General features: G+C 50.7%; 7 protein-coding genes and 1 non-coding gene across 8 annotated transcripts; 5 read left to right on the top strand and 3 right to left on the bottom strand.

Annotated features, from left to right (window-relative positions):
* Positions 1–1,804: 1,804 nt before the first annotated feature.
* N0V96_007064 (uncharacterized protein) lies at positions 1,805–2,134 on the bottom strand (the record flags this gene model as incomplete). The annotated part of the gene is made up of 1 exon (XM_065757908.1): positions 1,805–2,134. One exon carries the CDS (start codon positions 2,132–2,134, stop codon positions 1,805–1,807), a length of 330 nt encoding a protein of 109 aa, XP_065613431.1.
* Positions 2,135–2,987: 853 nt separating this feature from the next.
* Positions 2,988–4,818, top strand: N0V96_007063 (uncharacterized protein; the record flags this gene model as incomplete). Its single annotated transcript, XM_053196178.1, has 2 exons — positions 2,988–4,046; positions 4,117–4,818. The coding sequence occupies 2 exons, from the start codon at positions 2,988–2,990 to the stop codon at positions 4,816–4,818; spliced, it is 1,761 nt and encodes a 586-aa protein (XP_053046297.1).
* A 954-nt stretch (positions 4,819–5,772) lies between these two features.
* N0V96_007062 (uncharacterized protein) lies at positions 5,773–6,138 on the top strand (the record flags this gene model as incomplete). Its single annotated transcript, XM_053196177.2, has 1 exon — positions 5,773–6,138. The coding sequence occupies one exon, from the start codon at positions 5,773–5,775 to the stop codon at positions 6,136–6,138; it is 366 nt and encodes a 121-aa protein (XP_053046296.2).
* A 3,468-nt stretch (positions 6,139–9,606) lies between these two features.
* N0V96_007061 (uncharacterized protein) lies at positions 9,607–11,517 on the top strand (the record flags this gene model as incomplete). The annotated part of the gene is made up of 3 exons (XM_053196176.2): positions 9,607–9,784; positions 9,847–10,022; positions 10,078–11,517. The coding sequence occupies 3 exons, from the start codon at positions 9,607–9,609 to the stop codon at positions 11,515–11,517; spliced, it is 1,794 nt and encodes a 597-aa protein (XP_053046295.2).
* Positions 11,518–11,873: 356 nt separating this feature from the next.
* N0V96_007060 (uncharacterized protein) lies at positions 11,874–13,187 on the bottom strand (the record flags this gene model as incomplete). Its single annotated transcript, XM_065757907.1, has 2 exons — positions 11,874–12,915; positions 13,180–13,187. The coding sequence occupies 2 exons, from the start codon at positions 13,185–13,187 to the stop codon at positions 11,874–11,876; spliced, it is 1,050 nt and encodes a 349-aa protein (XP_065613430.1).
* A 695-nt stretch (positions 13,188–13,882) lies between these two features.
* Positions 13,883–15,239, top strand: N0V96_007059 (uncharacterized protein; the record flags this gene model as incomplete). Its single annotated transcript, XM_053196174.1, has 3 exons — positions 13,883–14,095; positions 14,194–14,940; positions 15,003–15,239. The coding sequence occupies 3 exons, from the start codon at positions 13,883–13,885 to the stop codon at positions 15,237–15,239; spliced, it is 1,197 nt and encodes a 398-aa protein (XP_053046293.1).
* Positions 15,240–16,548: 1,309 nt separating this feature from the next.
* Positions 16,549–17,427, top strand: N0V96_007058 (uncharacterized protein; the record flags this gene model as incomplete). The annotated part of the gene is given in 2 exon segments (XM_065757906.1): positions 16,549–16,554; positions 16,573–17,427. The coding sequence occupies 2 exon segments, from the start codon at positions 16,549–16,551 to the stop codon at positions 17,425–17,427; spliced, it is 861 nt and encodes a 286-aa protein (XP_065613429.1).
* Positions 17,428–22,709: 5,282 nt separating this feature from the next.
* N0V96_007057 lies at positions 22,710–22,793 on the bottom strand. The gene has a single exon. It is a non-coding gene; the product is annotated as a tRNA-Gln (tRNA).
* Between the last annotated feature and the right edge of the window lie 305 nt (positions 22,794–23,098).

The following is a 23,098-nucleotide window of genomic DNA, read 5'->3' as shown; positions in this document are numbered from 1 at the left end:
ATACAGTGAAGATATCTTCTGGCCCGCAGTTACAGAGAACAACATTCCATCACAGACACAGAAAGTCATACGATGCATTATCTCAATACGTTCAGGCGCATACAAGAACACACCTCATCTCACACTTGCCGCCCGGATCAGTGATCGCGAAGCTGGCATCGTGCTTGGCCAGAGCTCGGATTCTGATTACATTCTGCCGACCATGGATACAACAAAGATCCCCAATCTGACCGTCATGCGTTCGGTACTTGCTACGGCCAGTCGCTTACACTCCCTGAGCCGACTTTGTATCAGGCACTACCAGGACAGTCTGGTGGCTGCGAAGACGGAAGGCCGATTGGATGCCCCGGATCTTTCAGCTCACGATAAGCTGTCATGGTGCGAAGAACAGCGGATGATTCGAGCATTCTGGAGAGTTCAAGTTGTGCTTGAAATGAACTTGGCGGCGCGAAAGTCTCAGCTCCTCGGAACAAAGGGGGAGGGAAAGGAGTCAAAGGACTTGAAAACAGAAGTCCTTGATATCCAGTCTTTTTACGACAGCACCAGCACCAACTTTAAGGCCGCTTATCACGAGGTAATGACTGCAGTTGACTACCTCAAGAGCCTTTCTACCTCCAAGACAAATAGTGGTAACACACTCGTGGATCGGATGCCTCCCCCCGACAGCTCTATCGAGGACATCTCACCTTCGTCCCGAGAAATGCCTGCAACTCCAGACACTCGTAGGTCCGCGCTGGTATTGCCCGCTGACAGTCTATGGATTGTGGACAGCATGGGGAGGAATGCGCACTCGCCGATGAAATTTGCTGGGTTCGAGCCTTATAGGAGAATGGGCTTCGCAATTTGGGACAGAAACAGACTTGCGAGATTGGGATTGGCCAGTCCACCGGGCCACGGCCGCGTGACAGGATTGGGGTCGTACTTCCCGTCATGGGTGAAGCTTCTAGGATCTCAGGACATGGTTCGAGCGGAAGGCAAAATGAGAGAGGCGGAGTGTCGAGGTGGACGGTTGGATCCTTTACAGCCCATGATCCAGGATAATGCATCGTAGGGGAGGATGAGGAGCGAGAGGAAACCAAGTTTTGATCCACAATCTTTATTCGATCGTTTGGCCCCTTGGTCAAATTCTTATTGTAGTCTTCTTTCCTTCTGCAATCCTTCCATGTTTATTGATTCGGCCCAAGTGGGGAAACAACCAAGTTTTCAGACAGGATCGCTTCGCTGGGCTGCAAGCCTCACAGTTGCACCAAAGAATATGAGAACGCTTAGAGTTCTCCCTCCTGGCATAGACGTGCATAGGTGATTTGTGCGAATTATTTAACAGGTAAGACCTCCGTCGATGACAACCGACGTTCCTGAAATGTACGTAGATTCATCGCCGAGCAAGAATCCAACCAGAGCAGCAACTTCCTCGGGCTTCCCCATACGGGAGATTGGTGGCAGCATACCCATCATGGGGTCCGCTTCCCCTGGTTTTGGCTGCATCAAAGGCGTGGCAATGCCACCCCTGTGTCGGTGCCATTAGTCTATGCTCACACGAGAGTTGGCGCAAGCACTAGGTGTAGATTCGGCATTTTACTCACGGATTGATACAGTTGATCCGGATCTTTCGATGGCCGTATTCTCTTGCCGCGTTCCTCGTGAGCCCCAACACGGCGACGTAAGCGGATCCGCCGTGGCCAGGAAAGCTTCTCAAACCAAGAACACTCGAGGCATTGACGATGGAACCGCCATCACTGATGTGCTTCAGCTCTTCCCGTAAGCAGTACATTGTTCCCGAAAGATTGATTCCCAGCAAGAACTCTCATTCTTGGTCGGACTGGGCTTCAAGTGGGACCTGGCTCGACGCTCCAGTGCCGGCAATGTTGGCGGCACCATCTAGGCGCCCGAACGTCTTCTTGGTGCCTTGGATCCAGTCCCTGACCTCTTCGGGCTTACTGACGTCCACTACTGTTGCCTCAACGCGTATATCAGGGTTGGCTGTCTTCAGCTCCTCGGCAACGGCTTTCAGGGCTTCTGTCTGGACGTCGGATATTGCCAATGATGCCCCTCTGCTAGCGAGATAAACAGCTGTAGCTCGGCCTATTCCACTAGCTACTCCAGTGATTGCGATTGTCTTCTCATTGAATGACATATTGGTGGAGAGTATGGGTTCCGGATCAATTTAGAAAACAGAAAGTTATCTTGATTCAGAAAAGTGCTTCCGAGGTTCTCATGATATAATCAGGAACTCCTCCTCCGATGGATACCTCTTATTTATACTACTACGGATGCTTCAACCTTGGGTGTTAGGAAATGCCGGCAACACCTACTCTTCATCAAGGTGGCAAGCAATGCATACTCGTCCTCATAGTCCCTGAAGGTGTGTGGCAACAAGCTTGGCCCATCATGTCTACAGAACACAGTCGCAACGGAGCTCAACTGAGAATCATGAGCTGCGTACTAACAGAAACGTTTATTTCCAACGGAGTCGCGGCGAAGGTTCTAAAAAAGACTTGAGCCGTACTGCCGCCGGATACGGACCGCCGTCGGACGCGCTCATCATTCCGCGCCCGTTGCACTTTCTCCAGACAACATTTCCTGATCGGGCAGTCTAAGCGCGGAGTAAACCCACAACCCACCTGCCGGACCGTGGAGATGGGAGCGGGGACTCGGAGGCGGCACACAAGGGGCTTGACCTATCCAATTCCAGGTAAATCTAACGTATAATCTCTCTTATATTCATTCCATACATCTGGAGTATCATCGTTGAGTAGTTGTCGTAGGATCCGCAAGCAACGTCATATTCTTGGCTTAAGAGGTGCGGCCTCCGCGGCCCTTAGCTCCGCAATGTCGTCCGTGGTACCCTGTGTCGGCACCCCGCGGACGCGGCCTCATGTCGCGATCGTCTTTGTGATAAAAGGTCACCAGACTGCAGAAACTTCGAATGAATATGCTTTTGAGTCTCATGGTCTAACCTTAGCCTGATATTCATCGCATCTTTGAAAATGTCAAATTTTACTGCAACAACTTCGCCCGTGGACCAGATTCCACCCCTCAGCATATTAGCTACGGCCGGCTCCACATTGCTCATCGGCTTGCTTTATGCTCTTTACAACTACCTACTCCCCAAGCCGATCCCGGGAATCCCATACAACAAAGAGGTTATCAAGTCTCTTCTCGGAGACATCCCGAGACTCCAGAAAGAATCTCCCCAAAACCCCTTCAGATGGATGATTGAACAAGCACGCCGACATGACAGCCCCTTGTCTCAGTTCTTCCTTCAGCCCTTCCACAAGCCGACAGTTTTCATCGCCGACTTCCGCGAGGGACAGGATATTCTCATGCGTCGCAAAGAATTTGATCGTTCCGACTTCACCATCAGCCTTTTGGGCGGGGAGGCCCCTAGCTTCCACATCAACTTAAAGACAGGCCCGGAATGGAAATCCCACCGACGCTTGCTCCAGGACCTCATGACCCCCAACTTCCTCAACCACGTCGCGGCCCCGAACATCTACAAGAGCGCTAGAAATCTTCTGGAGTTGTGGAATATGAAGACTGCTGCCACTGGTAAGCCTTTCAGTGCTGAGCAAGACATCTTCTACACGGCTCTGGATGCAGTCTTCGACTTTGGATTCGGTTCCAGCGTCGAACATCGAGCGCTGATCCCACAGATCGAGATGCTTCAGAGCGGCAGCGAGAACAAGGCTGGTGTTGATGCGTCGAACGCAAAGGCCGTCAGCTTTCCTGTCGCACCCATCCATCCAACTCTAGAGACGGCGATCAAGACGGCCGACAACGTCACCGGAGTTGCGGCAACTGGGTTTCCTGACATCGCATGGTGGCTGATTGGCCTCAAGCCCAGCGTCAGAAGCATGAGAACATTTAGAAAAGCATTCTTCAAAGAGCAGGTCCAAAAAGCTGTTGAGAGATACGAAGGCCAGGCTCAGGACGATGGCGACAGCTACGTGAAGTCTGCGGTGGATCTGATGATTCACAGAGAAACTGTCTTTGCGGGCAAAGAAAACCGCAAGCCGGTATATTGGTCTGATGCAATGAATGACGAGGTGAGTACTTTTTGTGTCTTTTGTCAAAGCATATCTTGTTTGCAGAACTGACTGACGACGTTTGATGCAGTTGCTTGGTTTCGTCGTAGCAGGACATGATACCACGAGTACAACCCTTTGCTGGGGAGTGAAGTTCCTGAGCGACAATCCTGCTTGTCAGCAACAGCTTCGAGAGAGCCTTCGTGCTGCTCACCAAAATGCCATTAGCGACGACCGTCTCCCGTCCCACGAAGAGATCACAGGAGCCAGCATCCCTTACTTGGATGCCGTTGTCGAAGAAATGCTCCGACTCTCACACACCGCTGTCGGTCAGGAGAGACAAGCCAAGGAGGACACCATCGTTTTGGGACGCCATATTCCCAAAGGCACCACTGTCTTCATTCCCAACCGGGGTCCCAGTTTTACAGAACCAGGTTTCGAAGTCGATGAGAAACTGCGCAGTGCTTCGTCTCGGACAGCAGCAGAGGAGCGCGGCTTGCGGGTGTGGGGCTCTGACGGCATGGACAAGTTCCGTCCTGAGCGCTGGCTCACAAAGAGCGATAAAGGCGAGGTCGTCTTTGACGCGTTGGCTGGACCGACTTTGCCGTTTGGTCTTGGTCTTCGAGGTTGTTTCGGTCGCAAGTTGGCGTATCTGGAACTCAGGCTTTTGGTCACTCTGCTAGTGTGGTCGTTTGATTTCCGGACTTGCGATGAGAGTCTCTCTGGCTATGATGATATTGAAACATTGACACGGAAACCGAAGCAATGCTTTGTCAATTTGGGGGTTCTGTAATTAGGTATCTATGGGGGAAGCGAGAGCTTTGCACTGGCATATTGTCTAGCATAGGAGAGTAGGGTTTTGTACTGGCGTGAGTCGATTTGGATATCGCAGCTCAAATATTACCAATTGGATAGCAATTGTATGAAATGATTGCAGTTTTCTTGTAGGAGACGGGGAAGTGAGTTAGGTGACCATGTTGTGCTAACTCCACTGAAGAATGCCGCGCTTCGCTCTAGGAACGTCGCAACAACGACGCGTGTATACATTTACTTTCTCCTCTCGACGTGACGCATAATGCATGCATCTGGATCAACCCGTTGACAGAATCCGTTCCATGTCTCTTGCATTCAGGAAGTGGCTCTCTTAGTCAACATGGAAAGCCTTAGCCGCCCATGTTTTCAGTCGGAACAGCACTCTGAAAAGCAGCATTTAGACGCCTTTCAGAAGCCGACCTTAACACGAAGTAGTTGTCTCACGGGGCAAAGCTGTTAGCAGGGAATGGAAAAGGCACAAAAGCAGCGAGAAAGCTAACTCGTTTGGAACTCAAAGAGAGGCAACGAGGCGCACCGCGGCAACCTGGAGAATGCTATAGTGTTGAAATCAGCCACGTTAAACGCCCTGGATTTGGCAAAGCGGTTCCTGAAACCAGCCACAGTCGGCATCTGCCTGACTGACAGTGCAACGTATTCCTGGTGACGGACGGACTGAAACTTCGTGTCTGACACGCTAGGAACATGCCACGCCTCAAAGTCCCCATAAACACTCACTCGAAGGCAGCAGGATTTCCGTTCCTATATAGGTCGCCTGTTAATCCTCCCCCAAAAATCACGATTTGACACACAGTCTTCTTCTCTTTTGAACGTCAGAAACACACGAGACAATTTCAACAAGGAATTCTGGCGACTACTCCCGCATTTGCATCTCTCAACGTCGAATCCGCAGCTAGCCTATCGCAATCCCGCGACAATGGAACCCATCCGCGCCCGCAAGCGACCCACTCCGGCGCCGGCAGCAGAAAGGTCGCTCCGGCCTGCCGATAAGGAGGCCTCCGACCGCACCCAGCTCGCCGGCTTCACAGATCTGCCCGCAGAAATCCACCTTCTCATCTCCAAGCAACTCATATACCCCGACGCCCTCTCACTGAAACACACCAGCAGCTACTTCTACTACCTCGTCGACACGGGCGTACGACTCAAGGTGGAGTGGCTCATGGAGCGCCGCATGCTTCATCTTGAGTGTCCAAACGATAAACGGTGTGATCTTGGTAGTGATCTGCGCTTCTGTAGAGGCAGTGTCCCGTATGTTGCCCCAATATCCCATCCTGGTTTTTGATATTTGCCCTGTCATCTCCCCGTACCTGCTATCTAACTCTTGGCCCAGGCTTCTGATGCAAAGGCGACGTGAACATATGGAGTGCGAGTCAAGACCGGGACTTGGCTGTCTAGTTTATGGCACTTCCGTATGCTCTCATCGACGAAAGATGGGAGCGAGGTGTCAGCGCTGGTTGAGGCGACGACTGACCGTAGAGTTATGGTGGGTGTTGATTGCCTTGATACCGATTGCTTTCTGTTGGCTTTGGATGGCAGAGTTCGCCACATGGGCCGCAAGTGCATATAGGGCATCTTCCTCATTGACAGACTCAATGATGCGATGACATACTGGCTGAGGTCAAAGAATGTGCCTGGTTCGGGTTCTATTTAAAGTACATGTCTACTTATATAGCTTGTCAATAATGTCTAATACCTATGAGGAGCTCTTATTCCTGCCTTGAAATTAAACTCGATGAATGGGCTGCCGTCGAGATATACCCAGATTCTACCGAGAATAGTTCAGGAATGCCCTTGCGTCTCCGCGACAGCAACATCACTCCTGTTTGAAATAAAAGACGTCTCGAAATTCATAGACGACTTCGAACAAAAGTCTAGCACGCTCATCTCAATTGAGGGGTAATTGAAAAAGGCTATGCGTGCATGAGGGCAGAATGCTTTGAGCACTCAAAAGAAAAGTTCTCCCCTGAAATGATTTCAGCCCTCCAAAAAGTTCTCAGACCAGTTCAATTCCTTTGCTTCGCAGACTTTGACATCACATTGGCTTACGCCCTAGCTTATGGTATTGTCTGGTCAATTAATGGCTTGAAATGAGGGTTTCTGTAAATACGTAAGTCCAGCTGTGTTCAAAGTAATTATCCGAGAAATCTGACCTGCGATCCATACTTTACTCTCCTACTCGTCATCCTCACTAGAGACTTGACACTCGAGGGCGGTCCCATACATAGTATTCAAGCTAGGGCACTATTCGAAAATCGATGTCGACAAATTGCTGACTTCGAAGACAAAAGCGCCTTCCATGGCCTTAAGGAGCTGTCTTCCCGCCCTCCCAACATCTGTAATCACTGGTGCATGCTCGGCGAGACCCAAAACATCGAAGAGAGCAATACTTGGCTTGCAGTCTGCGACAGTGCATGCCACAAAATATGTTTTCGATCAGGGACTGAGTCAGAAATAACACAGACAACTTCCCCAAGGCCGGCCAAACCATCGCCATCTTGTGTGCTTTCTACCATTATACAGCTGAACTCGATTAGAGTGAGCATCTGTTCGTTGATCGGAATAGTTTACTATCGTGTAAGCCCTTTTTGGGAGGATGAGACGAAAGGCTCAACGCCAAAACCAAAGTCTACTTGTCTTATCGAAGGGGCTTCTTTCTCCAACACATCAATTCCTTAGGTATTCCCAATCAATCTTTCTCAACTCATCCACTTCAACCAACATCTCTATAGGCAGTTAGTCAACGCAAGACCTGTCACACTTGCAGCAAGACGACCAACACTAAATGGAACGAATACCATGTCCCCTTCTACTGTGACAAAAATTGCTTAACATCTATTCATTTGACGAATCAGTAGAGAGATCCCCGGACTGACTAGTCGGTGTGCAGACCTGTGCGGAAGCAGGGCTCCAAACCGGCCACAAGGAAGCTTGAAATTTGTTGCAGGACACGAATCTAGAACCATTGTTCATCATGACTACAGGGGAACAAACAGAGTCGACTTTTGGGATTGAGTCAGAGGAACGAGGCATAGTCATAGCGTACCGAGCTCCTACCAGCGATCGACCATGTTTCGCCATCAAAGTACGATTGCTCACTGCCGAATCAGCGAGAGGCGTCTATAGATTGTAATCTTAAGTCCTAGCAATGTTTCTGATGTTTCAAAGTCTACACGTGTGTTTGTGGTAGAGTCTCCGGTGATGCGTGCAAAAGGTGGCTCCATGATTTTAGCATCTTGCGTTGTTGGCCATAACCCAATCAAACAAACGACTTTTGCTCGCCCCTCCGAGATGATTATATGAACCATTGACTTTGCCTGTAATCTTCACTCTGAACTCGGTATAAAATCTCTCCGACAGCACACGGATAATTCCATGCCAATTCCTTGTTATTGCACCACGCAAACCTCCCCTGCCACTGCACGCCGATCTACAATACAAACTCCCCTCGAACGTATCTGTTAAGTTGAATAAAATTGAATGTTGCAGTTTTCATCGGCTTCAGGTGATCATTTCTTATGTATCATCTACAAATATATATAGTGACGGTTTATTCCAGTCCAGAAGTGGAGTGAAGGAGAAACCTACGATTCATCCAGGACAGTGGACGAGTAAGGCAATAATTCGAAAGACACCTAGGAAGAGGCGGAGTCAAATGTCTATTTCGAGTCAAGGAAAGTCAATAGGGCAGTACAGTTACAATGATCCGCTCTTTAGCACCACCCTTGCCGATGTGTACGACATCTCATTGCAGGCCATTTGATCTAAAACTGGCGATGAACTTTGTTCCACCATCAGGCAACACCTGTGACAGGGCATGGCCGTAAGCGGTGGATCTACGAACGGCAAGGCGAGGATAAACTCTCCAGAAACGTGGAAGCTAGTATGAATCTGAAATAGCCAGCAGAAGAATGAGATGCTATATTAAGCAGACTGGTTTACTTTCCGTCACCGGGCGGGTGTGACAGAACCACAAGGTCAATATTTGGTTTACGTAGGTTTTCTTAGTTCCCGACGGCATGATCGAGTAACCGATCTATTCGTGAACAATCCGCAAAAGTTGGGCTGAGCCCTGCCGCCCCCGAGAATGGCTTATTGATTGGATAGCATGCTATCCAGCTAGTGCGTCTCTAGCTAAGGTATTTGCAGTCTAAAGATCAGCCTGTGTTCTAACAAAAAACACCTCAATAACGATATATCCAATTATGGCGAAAGTCGGCGTCTGCCGTCTACCGAAACAGTTCAGGTTTGATGAACAGAGAAGCTTATCTGTGTGCGCCTTACATCAACCTTCAGCAGATACAACCATCTAATCAAGCCGATTCACCAGTCATACGTCAAGGGTCTCCCGTCCTTATAACCTTTCAAACTCCAGAACCCTCCTCTTTATTTCCAAATTACGACTAGCTCTCCCCAAACCTAGCGGCCCGTTGCCAAGTGAACTAAGCTCGGGCGAAACCGAGTTGAGGTGACACTGATGTGCGTTTCCCTTCATCGGGATCAGCGTCCGAGCTTGATCCCCTCCAACAGGGCCCATCTTGAAACACGCATCGCGCCTTTCCGAGGAATGCTTAAATGGTAGCACCTCTTTGTTGCCCTTCTTTAAAGCCCGGTGCAGAGCCGCCTGGCCTTTCCCCACATTCTGTACGACCTGCTTGACCGTTATACTTGTCGAGGGTGATGCTGTAATCATCAGCGACAAGCCAAGAAGGGTATCGACGACCCCAAATTCTTCCTCACGGTATATTCTATGATGCATTGGCTTCGTGCGGCCTTGCTGCTTCCCGTGGCTGTTTCTGCAACCTTGAACTTGAAACAGTACAAACCGTCGTTGAACCAGCCCAAGTACTCAAACGCGAAGGCCGACTTTCAGCAAAATGTCGTGAACAAGGCTCAAGGGGAGCCAAAGTTCCTCACAGACAGGACCAAAAGTGCGATGATACATGTCACTGACGATCCAAGTTGGCTTTCTGTCTAACACTTCTGCCCTTAGAGTTTGTCGTCAATGGAACAAAGATTCCCGAAGTTGACTTTGACGTCGGCGAGTCCTATGCGGGATTGCTCAACATCGACAAGAACAATGACACAGCCGGGAAGCTGTACTTCTGGTTCTTCCCATCCGAGAGTCAGGCCGCTGACAAGGAGATCATGATTTGGTTGACCGGTGGGGTAAGTCTCTACGATATGAGAACGAAGATCAAACAGAACTAACTTGCACTGCCAGCCTGGTTGTTCCTCCACTGGAGAACTCCTCTCAGAAAACGGCCCCATGCTCTGGCAGCCGGGAATGTTCAAGCCCATCCGCAACAAATGGAGTTGGCACCGTATCACAAACGTCGTCTGGGTGGACCAGCCCGTCGGTACGGGCTTTTCACAGGGTACGCCCACCGCCAAGGACGAATTCGATGTCGCCCGCCAGTTCCTCAGTTTCTGGCGCAACTTTGTCGACACCTTCGCCATGCAGGGCTATAAGGTCTATGTGACGGGGTCCTCGTACAGCGGCATGTATTGCCCCTACATCGCGAGTGCAATGGTCGACAGTAATGACAAGGACTACTTCAACATTGCCGGTATGCAAATCTTTGACGGGACGTACTCAGTCGACAGCATCGGCGAGGAGATTCCTGCGGTTTCCTTCGTGGATCGATGGGAGCATGTCTTCGCCTTCAACGATACGTTCAGGCAGACGCTAAAGGATGCACATGAGAAGTGTGGCTATGCCGACTACATGCGCAAATGGCTCGTCTATCCACCTGCCGGTCAGCAGCCTGCGACAATGCCGGGCTTGGATGAGGATGGCAACGTGAAGACAGAGTGTGATACCTGGACCATGATCTTAGAGGCTGCGACGGAGATCACTCCTTGCTTCAGCGTCTACTCCGTCACAAATCTCTGCCCGTTGAAGTACGACCCGCTTGGATTCAGCGACGGCTCTATGTACAGGCCGAAAGGGGCTGGACCAGTCTACTTCAACCGGGAAGACGTCAAGAAAGCCATTAATGCCCCCTTGGACAAGGAATGGGTCTTCTGCACTGAGACACCGGTGTTCTTCAATGAGACCGACAACTCCATCGACGAAGGCCCGGGAAGTCAACCAGTCTTGCCCAACGTCATTGACAAAACGCGAAACGTCATTCTCGCGCATGGCACCAAGGACTTTGTGCTCATCGACGACGGTACGCTACTCACGATCCAAAACTTGACCTGGGGAGGGCAAATGGGTTTCCAAAAGAAGCCGACCGCACCGCTTTATGTGCCCTATCACACCAACACTGACCCCGAGACGCTGGCCGGGGCTGGTGTGATGGGTACGGTGCATTCGGAGCGAGGCCTGACATATCTCGCGGTATCTACGGCAGGCCACTTCCTCGCGCAGGATGCTCCAGCCGTAGCATTCCGCAGTGTCGAAGTACTGGTTGGAAGACGGGAAGGCTTCGAGTCGACGAACACGTCGTTCACTATCGATCCGAACTCGACAGCTCCAGTGGGAGATGCGGGTAATGGCACAGTCTTGATGTTCCCGCAATCCATGGAACCTGGGAGGGGTCAACTTTCAGGCGCCCAACCGGTGAGGAGCAGGGGGGTAGAGGTTTCTGCGACTGGAGGTCAAGCAATGTTTGCTATGGCTTTGGCGACTATCGTCGCAGTATACATGGAGTTTTGATGTTCCAGGTTTTTGGTGTTTTCGGATTTCAGAAAGACTAAATGTAAAAAGAATGAGTTCTAGTTAACACTACAATGCAAAACGGAAATATTGAGCCAACAAACCACACGCGGTGTTCGTGTTGCGGATCAGTCGGCGGATAAGTAAACTTTTAGTTGTTCAACATCAGAGAAGTAAGAAGCTTGAAGTGAATCAGATTGCTCAATTAGTATCTAAGTCTAGCCCACTTCGTTCAGGTATGAGCTGGTGTGACCATTATTTGTCTAGTACATAAGACCAATCGTTCTTCTTGGACCACTCTTCCCAAGTCGTCATGGGACAATCGATACCGGCCTATGCAAGTAGCAGTCAATTCTCTATTCTCCAAATAAAGCGCCTTGTTGTGTGCAGGTTGTGTCTCTCACCTTTCGAAGATCAGCTGCGGTCAGCAAGTCCATGCCACCATCGTAGCCTGGGTCCGAGGAATATGAAAACATGTATGCGACTTCGATGCCAGTGTCGCGCTCTCCAGTTGCCTCAATCATCTCTTCTGGCGTGATTTGCTTATAGCTGGCTTGTACTCCATTTACCTTTGCCCATGTCTCTAGGAACTGGGGCCAAGTCGCAGTCGTCCCTTCAGCCATGTAAGCCTTGCCAGGAGGCATCTGGGAAACGGCGTAGGTAAAGTTGCCCATATCATCGACAGGGGAGAAATGGGGGACGGGCTTGTCAGGAGAGGTTGTGAACGCCATGGTGAATGTGCCATCGGAGTTCTGGTAAAGCTTTAGGAATGACGATGGTCTCATCAAGGGGGAGTAACTCACCTTGCCGAAGTATGAATTCGGAAGAATGTTATAGCTTGTGTAGAAGTACCCAGTATGAATGCACGACATCTTCGCCGCAAGTTCGGGATACTTTTCGTTCACGTAACCAGGGAAAATCTCAGCTTTGGAATCAAAGTGATACAGCTCCTTGAACCTTCCATCACTGCATTTCTCAGCGTGACTCAGGGTCGAAACCAAAAACCCATTCTTGTCAAGCGATTCCACAGTCTTGGCCGCAGCATCGACGATATTCCGCCCCTGGCGCAACTCGACATCGTAGGCGAACTTCCGGCAGGAGATGCCCAGCTCCTGTGCCTTTATGCGACAGTCTGGTCGGAAGAAGGGCTCCCAGTAGTTTGTGACGCTGAAGATGACATTTGCGCCCTGGAATGCTTCTTCCATGGAGGCGACGTCTTCAAGGTCTGCGCTCACCAGCTCAACATGGGGCCCGAGAGTGGACAGTGCAGTGGCGGATGTGGAATGGGTGTCGCGGGTGAGAGCGCGGACACGATAGCCAGCGGCCAGGAAGCGACGGGCAACGGAGCCGCCTTGGTTGCCCGTGGCGCCCACGACGACGATGAGCTTCTGGGTCATTCTCGTCGGCGTTGGTCCGTGGCGGAAGAATGAGGGACGATGAGCTGACCGGTGGGATAGTAACGTGATGAAACGAGGAGTGGCTTTTAAGTTGAGTGTCTTGTTAGATGTGGTAATCGTTCAGGCACAAAAAAAGCTTCCGGCTATTAAAGTATGAGACGAGGTTACTGTCCAGTTCCGTGAGTGGCTTCTAGAGAATGTTGAGATCGTGGGATCACAAGTGGTCAAATTCTGCTTCGAAAAGCTTCAAAAGAAATTCATTGACCCCTCCATTGCGGCCCATTCCCCGCCGCTTTCGTGACAGGCCAGAAACATGCCGCTTCCCCTCGGCTGGAGCAGACACTAGCGTGAGATAAGTGTCACTAAGAGACACTAAATCAAGGCCACTAAGTCAGTCTCATACTTAAGCGATGTACATTCATGAGGTGATATCTTAGAGTTGATATGAAGGTGGAGCTCCTTGTCTCGTAGAACTCCTTAGCTATTGGCTCATCAAACTGCCTTGGAGCTCACAACGTGCTCACAAGCCTTGCCGAACCTGGCGATGGCGATCGGGAGCGGATACCATGGTGGGTTTGGCAGCTGTGAGGAAGGGGTCGTAACGTACGGGGGCGGCACGGACGTAGCGCTCGAAGCGGAATAGGGGACGACCCCAGCGGCTCATTGGCGTGATGATGGAGGGGGCTTTATGTGCAAGGCTTTTCCCAGAATTATTCTTCAGCTGGGTTCCCGGGCGATCCGCATTCATCCATCATTTCCTCCCGTGGGGTGACATTTTACTTTACCGCTTCTCCATTCCAAGGGGACACTTTAAGTTTGGCCCTCGTCTGTTTCTCGAACAGAGTTAAATCGTCCAGGGGAAAAGCGAAACCGTTGTTTTCAAAACTCCCATCTCTCTTTTTACTTCTCCCACCGGGAACTGACGGCTGACGGCAGACGGCCTGCCGATCCCGCGATCCCCTTTTCCAATGACGTCGCGTCCGTCAACTACCGGCGGTTCCAGTACCGCGGACTCGGGACCGGCCACCGAGACCCCCTCTAGTGCCGGTCCAGTCCAAACACCAACCCCTTTGACTAGCAGCACGGGAGCGACGACACCTCCCCGTGCCGTAGCACCGACCAGCATCCAGTATTTGCTGAATCCGGCGGCAGATCAGACCTTGACGCCGCTTCAAGTCGACGTAAGCTCATCACCGCCAGGACCCTCTCCCTCTGGAGACTCTTGAGACAGGATGCAAGGCCATGTGCACTAACGTTACCTTGTGCCCCCTTATTACAGACCGAGATTACAAACCCCGGCGAAGATCATGACTCGGCCTACGGCTCCGATGCTGGCAGCGCTTACACGGCCTCCATAGCATCCTCCATCTTCCACTACCAGTACGAGAACGGGCGGCGGTACCACGCCTACCGCGAGGGGCAATACGTGCTTCCCAATGACGACCAAGAGCAAGAACGTCTCGACTTGCAGCACCACATCTGGCGTCTCCTCCTTGGAGGCCAGCTTTACACCGCGCCACTCCCCGCACCAGAGGATCCGGCGGCCTCTGGTATGAGGATCCTTGACCTCGGTACAGGGACGGGAATTTGGGCCATAGAGATGGCAGATGAATTTCCAACGGCTGACGTATACGGTGTCGATCTCTCGCCCATTCAACCGGAATGGGTTCCTACGAACTGCAAATTCCATGTCGATGACTACGAGGACGAGTGGACATACCGCGAGGAGGAGCACTTCGACTACATTCACGGCCGCGCCCTTAGCGGAACGTCCTCTGACTGGGCAAGATTTTACAGCCGTGTCATGGGTGGTTTGAAGCCAGGCGGATGGGTTGAAATGCAAGAGTACGATGCATGGATCTTCAGCGACGACGATAGTTATGAGAGAGCGCTCTGGACGAAGGAATGGGTGACCAAGCTGGACGAGGCAAGTAAGATGTACGGGAAGCAAATCAACGTGGCAAGACATCACAAACAATGGATGATTGATGCCGGCTTTGAGGATGTTCAGGAACTTGTTTACAGGGTACGTGTTTTCAGCCACATGATACGCTAATGCCCTAGGAGATATGCTCACATCGCTTGTAGATACCCATCGGCCCGTGGGCGAAAGACCCGGCATTGAAAGAGCTTGGTCGCTGCGAACTGGTTCATATGCAGATGTCCGTCGACTCTCACACTCCGGCCCTGTTCACGAGAGTACTGAACTACTCTCACGACCAGGCCAGAGTGCTGATGGAGGGTGTCAAACGAGAGTTCCGTAGCAAGGACTACAGGCTCATCACAAGTTATCGGTTTGTCACGGGAAGAAAGCCGATGGCATGATGATGAGTTATTGACATGAAGGTATCGTCAATCGCTTGCTCCTTGCAGCATTGGTAAGCCGATTGAGGAGTTGGGGTTACTTTTGTGGCGAAAACTATGGGATCGGCGTATTGAAGCTCATCTATGTATCGAGCAAGAGCGATTCTTGGAGTAAGGGACATATCCGAATCAACACAAAGACGCTTTTTGATGTGCCCTCGATTCTCAACGCGTTGCAGAACCAGGAAATCAGTGAGATGACCGGGATCCGAGCAATAATTGTGGATGTTTCCCGTACCTTCAAAGTAGTGAGTCGTCAAAATAATGATTTCTGATCCACGCAAATGAAGCTGACTAGACTGACTTGATGCCAGTGCAATGACTCTCTCTCTCGGGTACTGTATTTAGGAGCTTGGAGATCACTCTCCCTTCTTCCTTCCTCCAAGTCTGTGAAATTACAACTAGAGGCTTGGAAGTCTAATGACGGACAGGCCTATTGCCATCAGCGCAGCAATATGCATGGGCGATCGGTACAACGACCCAAGTCGCCACATGTAGTAAGCGAGTGCCCGACAACCGGGTCGATGTTTCTTTGACAGAAGCATCTAATTCTCCAAGGTACCAAATGGCCGGATCCGTGAGCCAGTTTCCTCGTGAAGCCCCGATGCACGAAAAGAGGGGTTACATATCATGTTCTCCCAGCCCACCTTTCACGCCGTTCTCCCGCAGGACGATCTTACCCGAACCCGTCGCGTATTGCGCTCGGCGTCATTCCGCAATGTTCCAAAAGAGTCTGTATGGTGTCCAACGGCATCAAATGCTCTTCCTCGGTCGGCCAACAACGTCTAGCAATCAAGCAACCAGAGCCCGACTCATGTACTCAGAGCCAACGGGAGAGCAAAGGGACCTTTGAGTCGCCGGGCGTGGGCTGGACCCCTCGTTTCGATATGCAGGATGGCTGTTTGCCTACCAGGGGGTCATTCACGGCCAATCAAATCCCCGCATTTCCTCTCATTGTTGGTGCGAGTTGCCCTGTCAGATATCAAAAGCGTGTTGGTTCGCCGTTGGGCCACAGGAACGGACATTCCTCCGAAAGTCTCCACGATTTCCGCCTTTCCACCGGTTCTCCCACCTCCGTTGCGGAGTTCATTCGGCCTCATGTCATAACACAAAAAGAAGTAGTCTCGCCATAATAGTCTCTTTACGCTCAAAAAACCCCTTGTAACCTTAATTCTCAAGCTTTCGTCGCATTTGTCTACCCGATTTTCTTAAAGGCTCGCCAAATTGGCAGACCTAGTCTGTTGATCGTCTATCGTGCCACCCATCGACCATGTCGGTCCCAGCGGCGCCACAGCCTCCAGCCTCCCTAGAGGCTGATGAAATACCGGATGATGTCTCCATGACGACGTCCGTTGATGAGGAAAGCGAGCTTGAGTCGGACGGCGAGGAGTCGGACCTCGACTCGTCCTTAGGCGCTGAGGTGCAACCTTCCACAATGTCTCTGCGCAGCAGCATACTCCGTTACCGAGAGGAGAATGGCCGCACATACCACGCCTACAAGGACGGTGCCTATCTCTTCCCTAATGACGACCTCGAACTCGATCGCCTAGATCTCCAGCACAACCTATGTCTACTCACCCTCGGCGACAAGCTGCATCTGTCCCCGTTGAGTAAAGACCGGCCACCTCAGCGGGTTTTGGACGTCGGTACAGGGACAGGAATCTGGGCGATTGACTTTGCGGACGAGAACCCCGGCTCGACTATCATCGGCGTGGACTTGAGCCCGGTGCAACCTTCATACGTTCCGCCTAACGTCTACTTCCAGATTGATGATATTGAAGACGAACCTTGGACTTTTTCACAAAAGTTTGATTTCATTTACAGCCGGATGAATACGGGCGGTATCAGGGACTTCCCCAAGTTGTTCCGGCAGTCATTCACAAATCTGAATCCAGGAGGCTGGTTCGAGTGTGCCGATGGAGCGCAAGCCATGTCTGATGATGGCACATTGACAAAAGAGTCAGCACTTTATCAATGGAACCAGTTCCTTTTCCAAGGGACAGGGGAGCGGGGGACACCCTTTGGTGGAGCAACACATTACAAGCGACAGCTTCGAGAGGCAGGGTTCGTGGATGTGAAGGAGGTTATCTTCAAATGGCCGACAAATAGGTGGGCAAAACATCCACGGCACAAGGAGCTTGGTAAGTGAAGCAGACTCTCCAGTTCTCAGACCAGTTGGAGGCCAAACTTTTGTACCGCGGCGTATTACCAATTTGCCATTTAGCTATGAGACCTATTTGGACACTGACAATATGATCAGGTTCATGGAACCACGAGAATGTGATGATGGGGCTGGAGGGCCTCAGTGTTGGGCTGTTTACCCGGATTCTCGGATGGTCAAGAGAGAGCGTTGATGTTTTCCTTGCAGAAGTTCGAAAGGATTTGAGCAACACGGCGATTCATGCGTATTGGCCAGTGTACGTACCAGATCACAAGCGACCTGCAAAGCTGTACTAACCTCAATTACAGTCATGTCGTATACGGACAAAAGCCATCATAGCGAAGGAGTTGCATTCCATGATAACGAATCACGCCATATAAAAGTTTCTCGCATTCTTTCACCTGGAGTTGGATCTTGACGGCATCGCTCATACATTAGACTTTCTTAGAACACGTTTGTCTGTATATAAGGTAGTGCGGGTATATATGGATGTATACGATAATCCTTCCTGCTGTTTATCAATGTTACTCTCAATCCTCACCACTCAGACTACGTAAAACAAGGATATCTCATGTGAAAACGCTTGTGGACCTCAAAGTCCCGCTTGCTGCTTTAACTAACACTGCTAACCCTCTGGGACTCATTCCAGTAGGTAGGCCTGGGCCTCTGCTCACTGAGAGGCTGGTAAAGCCTCTGCCCTAGTGATCATCTTGGGTTGAGTGGTTTAAGGACACTGAATACGTTAGATTGCAACCACAGATTGAAACCGGCAGCGAGCCGATGACTTACACATTCGACGAACTAAGACCACACTTGTCAACTTTGGCTCCATCACGCGATGACAGGTTACGATTACTTACACCTCTTCCTCCAAGGCACGATTGGAGAACTGGACGTCCGTTGCCAGGATACGAACAAGTTCGCGGAATAGGAAAGTTACTGGATGTCTTGACGTTCGCACCCTCTTGACACTGTGTGGACATGGTGAGCAAAGGACAGGGACAAGGCTTCAGAAATCTTACGCAGTATGTGTTAGGCTGCAAGTCATTATTAGTGCTGTCTCTCAAAAATCGACTTGAGGGATCTTAAACGTACGTAGGCTCCAGGGCACGTTGATCCCGCCGGCTTGCCCCATCCGTAATTGCAGACAGCAGCGTTAGAAGACGCGGCAAGGGCCACGATGACGGCGGTGATGTACTTCATTGTGAGCTTCGGCGGAGCCTGGATAAGCAGAAAATACGCTATTGAAACTCGATGGTTGTAAGACGCGAAGAGAGATATCGGATTGGTGATCCAAGAAATACCACAACACATTCAGTACACTGATTCTACATTTCTTTTAATATTCATTGAGGCAGAGGATCTTCATCATATAGTAGTCTCACTAAATTAATTATATTAAAGCGTTCATCAAACCATGGGCCAAAGCGGGCGACCCCGAGTCAGTTCATGGCTGTAATACGCGTTCTTTCCATATTTGCTTCGTTTTCGGCAACGACGGTCCGCTGCCTGAGTCCGAACCAGGTGAGTAGCTATCAATTGCGCATGTCAAATAGTCAGTATTTTCAGACCATGGGCAAGGCTTGATGATAATACAGTCTCATTCATGCTCGCATTCGCACCCATGTCTGACACGCCTTCTTAGTATTATTCGTACACGCCACGAGGACAACGAAGAGGGCCGGCCGGTCGCATCCCACCGGCATATTGGCAAGTGAGCGCGCTTCCCGTGGGTGGATTCCGCGGCCGTTTTTCTCAGTATAGCGGGCTTTGCCAAGCTGCCGTCCTCGGTCCTAATTTGAACTTGGATTAGACCAGTAAATGAATGCCGATCAGAACCTCAATGGGTTTCCTTTCCTACGAAACCTGTGACTCTTGTCCCATGAATCTGTTTTCGATCTCGTCGCTAGAATTCTTTCCGGTCGAGAGCATGGATGCTAATCATGACCAGGATGGCAACTCTTTACTAGGAGGTCCCGATGGAAAGTCGTGGATCGAATTATTCGGCGCGGAAATTGGAACCTAAACCACATCGCAAGTTGGGCAGTTGAACCTTCAGCCTGACAGCCAATAGCAAGGTTGACATTTGACAGAATGGTCCGAGGTGGGCGGAGTACCTTAGATAGTAGAAGAACAGCGAGTCCGATATCAACAACCTGCTCAGACGAACCACCCAGGCCAGCACTACCTTTCATTCGGTACTATGTGGACTATGCGTACCTTGGATCTTTGGAGCGGCCCAGGCTCTGCAAAATAGGAGATTCAAGATCCCTGGCTTTTCCGACTCGGGTCTCTATGCCAGTCTAACCACCGAGTAATACGGATATCTCGGCAACATCGGGAACCAGTTGGAGCAGCCATATCCACGTCCAGGGCCTGATTTCACCTTACCCTGGACACTCGGATAGGGAAGTGGATGGCTTGTATTGATCGTGTCACTCTGGGTAATGCATAAGTTTCATATTTTCGAGGTCCTGATTGCCATGGATTCTTCCCTCTCGTCCATTACAGCCATGCCAGTACTGTTGACATCTGATAGGTATTCTGTACAATAGTGTCAATCTCTACATAGACTTTGATTATCAACCGCAACTCTTGTCACTAGCCGGCTACATCAAATCATCAAGCTACTTATCTACTCGCACGCACAAAACTTGGTTAGATGTTATGCTTGATATCTAAAGTCATCAAGCATACTCTCCAATTTTTGAGCCAGGTTCCTATCTTTGGACATAGGCAGAGAGCGGGAAGCTCTTCCAGTCCGTCTGCCACGAATGCCTCGTTTCCGGTTCGCTGCCTTCAGCTAGCGGCCAGAGTTCGCGAAATACCTCATGCAATAGACCGTCAAGCAAGTAAGGCACCATGCCAGCTGTAGCTCTCCAAGTGTTAAACTTGTCCTCAACCACTAGTGCAGACACCTCCGATTTATGGTCGAAACTATGGTCGCGTCGAACGTCCCAAGGCCGACCAAGGATGCTGCAGAAAGCTTCCACTTCTCCTCTTCTTCCCCTGAAGCTGTTCCGCCCACAACCAATCGTTAACCCGCAACTCTAGTTCTTTCAAGTTTTGATGCTGGGAAGCTCCTCCCTCTGTCGAGATGGCGTGGAAGATTGCTCTAGCCAGCGTCTCATCCACCGCCACGTTGATGAGTAGGTCCCGGTATTCTTCTCGATCGCCTGGGTTCAATCTGTCCACGGAAGATTCTCCGTTCATTTCCCTAGGCGCCACAGTCGCTGTTGTAGAGAGTGTCCTACGGCCCTGGGGAAACTGCCATCCTCGTTGCATGGGCATGAGACGTAGAGATAACTTTCGAAGGCGTCGCATTTTACCGAGCGCCGCGTAAACAGCCATCTCTTCTTCATCTCCCTTGGAGCGCCGCACCCTAATGGCTAGGTCCTCGAGCAAGGGCCAGCGCTGCGCAATGAGAGCAATGACCCGGGCGTTGAATGGGTCTGTGGTATACCGGTTGCTCTGCAAATCCAAAGTTCGCAATGCGAAGCTGCAAGACGGGCTGAACAGATGACTCCCAAGATGGAAACCATTCCAGCCGATTATCTCCAGCGTGCACAGCTTCGTGCGTCGATCGATAAACCGCGTGATTAGTTTCTCCTGCTTATATTTCGGGTCGTCCGTCGAAGACAAGTTGAAGATGTTCAAAAACAGGTTCCTGAGGGATGGAAATGAGTAGGTGTCCAGGAGTTCAAGGCCCTGGGGCCCCAGAGGTTCTGGCAGTCTGAGAACTCGTAGAGCGTCAAAGTCAATAAAGCGGCCCCATTCGTGAAGGAGGCTGTAGTCTGATAGCTCCGGATCCCATGCTAAGTGGAAAGTTTGCAATGACGCGCGGTGCTGCGGATAGCGTTGTTCGAAACCCTTCGCGCCACTCCAGGCGGCCTCATGTAACTCATCGGGGTAGTCCTGATCGGATTCGTATGCGACGCGCACTTCCTGTAGCCTTGGTGCCGTCCTAGTAACCATCCGCATTACAGTCGTATTGAGCTGGTTCACGACCGGATAAACATAAAAATGCGAGCAGTTGATGCTGTAAAGGTTCGGAGAATGCACAAGGTCAAGTTCGTATTTGTCCGGATGTATATCCCGTAACGAGAGTAGGTTGAAAGTGGGTAGATGAATTCTGCATCTAGGGTGGTATTGCTTCAAGGTGGCGAACAGTGAGGGAGGGAATTGAGTAGGACATGTGAAGAGGATGTCAGTCAAGTTGGACAGTTCTTTGATGAGCCTGGCCATTGGTGACCAAGCTGAACTACTATCGTAGGTCCACTGACAGTTAGCATACTCTTCCCAATAGTTACGCCTACCCACTAGGTTGCAGTCGTCCATCTTTCTTGCGTCGTCTTCAGCCACCTCGGCGGCAAACACGCGACCTTGTTTCCACCCGGACTGACGTGGATCGTAACGGCTCTCTTTCAAGTAAGGACCGTTCGCATAGTTCTTTCCGGGTGTTGGTGGCTCGCCCCAGATGGAGATCTGGCGGACTTGAGACAAGAGATCGTTTTTGCGAAGCATTAGTTCGCAACTCAGGGTACTGAGTTGCAGGCTGTGCCAGGCGCCTGGGAAAAATTGATGTTGCGAAACAAGACGCCGATGGCAGCGTCACGGCATGTCTTGTTGGCTGTCGATAACGAGGCGAGACTTGGAGCGCAAGCGTCATAGTACAGAATCTCGCAGATGTTGACTAAGAGCTCTCGCGGTACAGTATCCAGAGTCCATTTGAGACGAGGCATCTTTACAGATTGAAAAGGCGATAGTTTGACTCCCCAAGAGACACATCAAACGGATTGCGACGTTATGGACAAGATATCTGCTTCAAAGGGAGGCAAGTTTTGTTTGGTGAAAAACTGCAACATGTGCGCTGAATCAGATGAACCTTCTTCCATCATGCAATACTTATGAGGGTGGACGGCGCTTGGCCCAGCTAGGTTAGCCCCTGCATTCGAGGTTTGACTTTAATCAAGTCGCCAACCAAATCCCAACCACCTGGTGGATCGCCACACCGCCAGAAGCCACAACTTGAGTGCAGCAAGCTCACCACTTCACGACACGACTCAAAAATAGGACGTTCACTCTACAGAATGAATTGAAGATTGGCTGGCTTTCACTGAAGCAGAGCGTCTGTCTAGGCAAGAGTTTGTATCCGCAAGAGGGGGTGCTTTGGCATGCTATTCAGTCACAATCAACACGAATACGAGGGTCGGTCAAAGATAACATCAACACTGAGCGTAGGCAACTATCACCAGAGACAAAAGTGAATGAGGTCCATCCAGGATTCGAACCTGGGCCTACGGAAGGTTCTGAGAATCAGAATCCGACGTCCTAACCAACTAGACTAATAGACCGAACGGAGCGAGATCGATACCCGCTGGTTCTGTGGGCTCCGGGAGCGCTTCCGCAACCCAAGTTTGGTGGGAGTCAGGCGAATCGAAATTGGAGCTGTGGTGGAGACAAGGACAACTAACAACCTGAACTTCCACCTGAAATCACTTGGAAGACAAGCCATGACATTGTGCTTGGATTGTGTCAAGTCATTCGAAGCTTTCTACATCAATCAGGTTGCCGCCAGGAGGTAGGTGATTTCGGCGAAGTACGGTCATGATAAGATTGATGGTTTCGGATTGACTTAGCTACGTTTTCCTGCTTAAAA

Source organism: Colletotrichum fioriniae (genome assembly GCF_027942845.1).
Source record: "Colletotrichum fioriniae strain IMI 355084 chromosome Unknown scaffold_8, whole genome shotgun sequence".
NCBI lineage: Eukaryota > Fungi > Ascomycota > Sordariomycetes > Glomerellales > Glomerellaceae > Colletotrichum > Colletotrichum fioriniae.
This window is presented reverse-complemented; position numbering and strand designations above follow the sequence as displayed.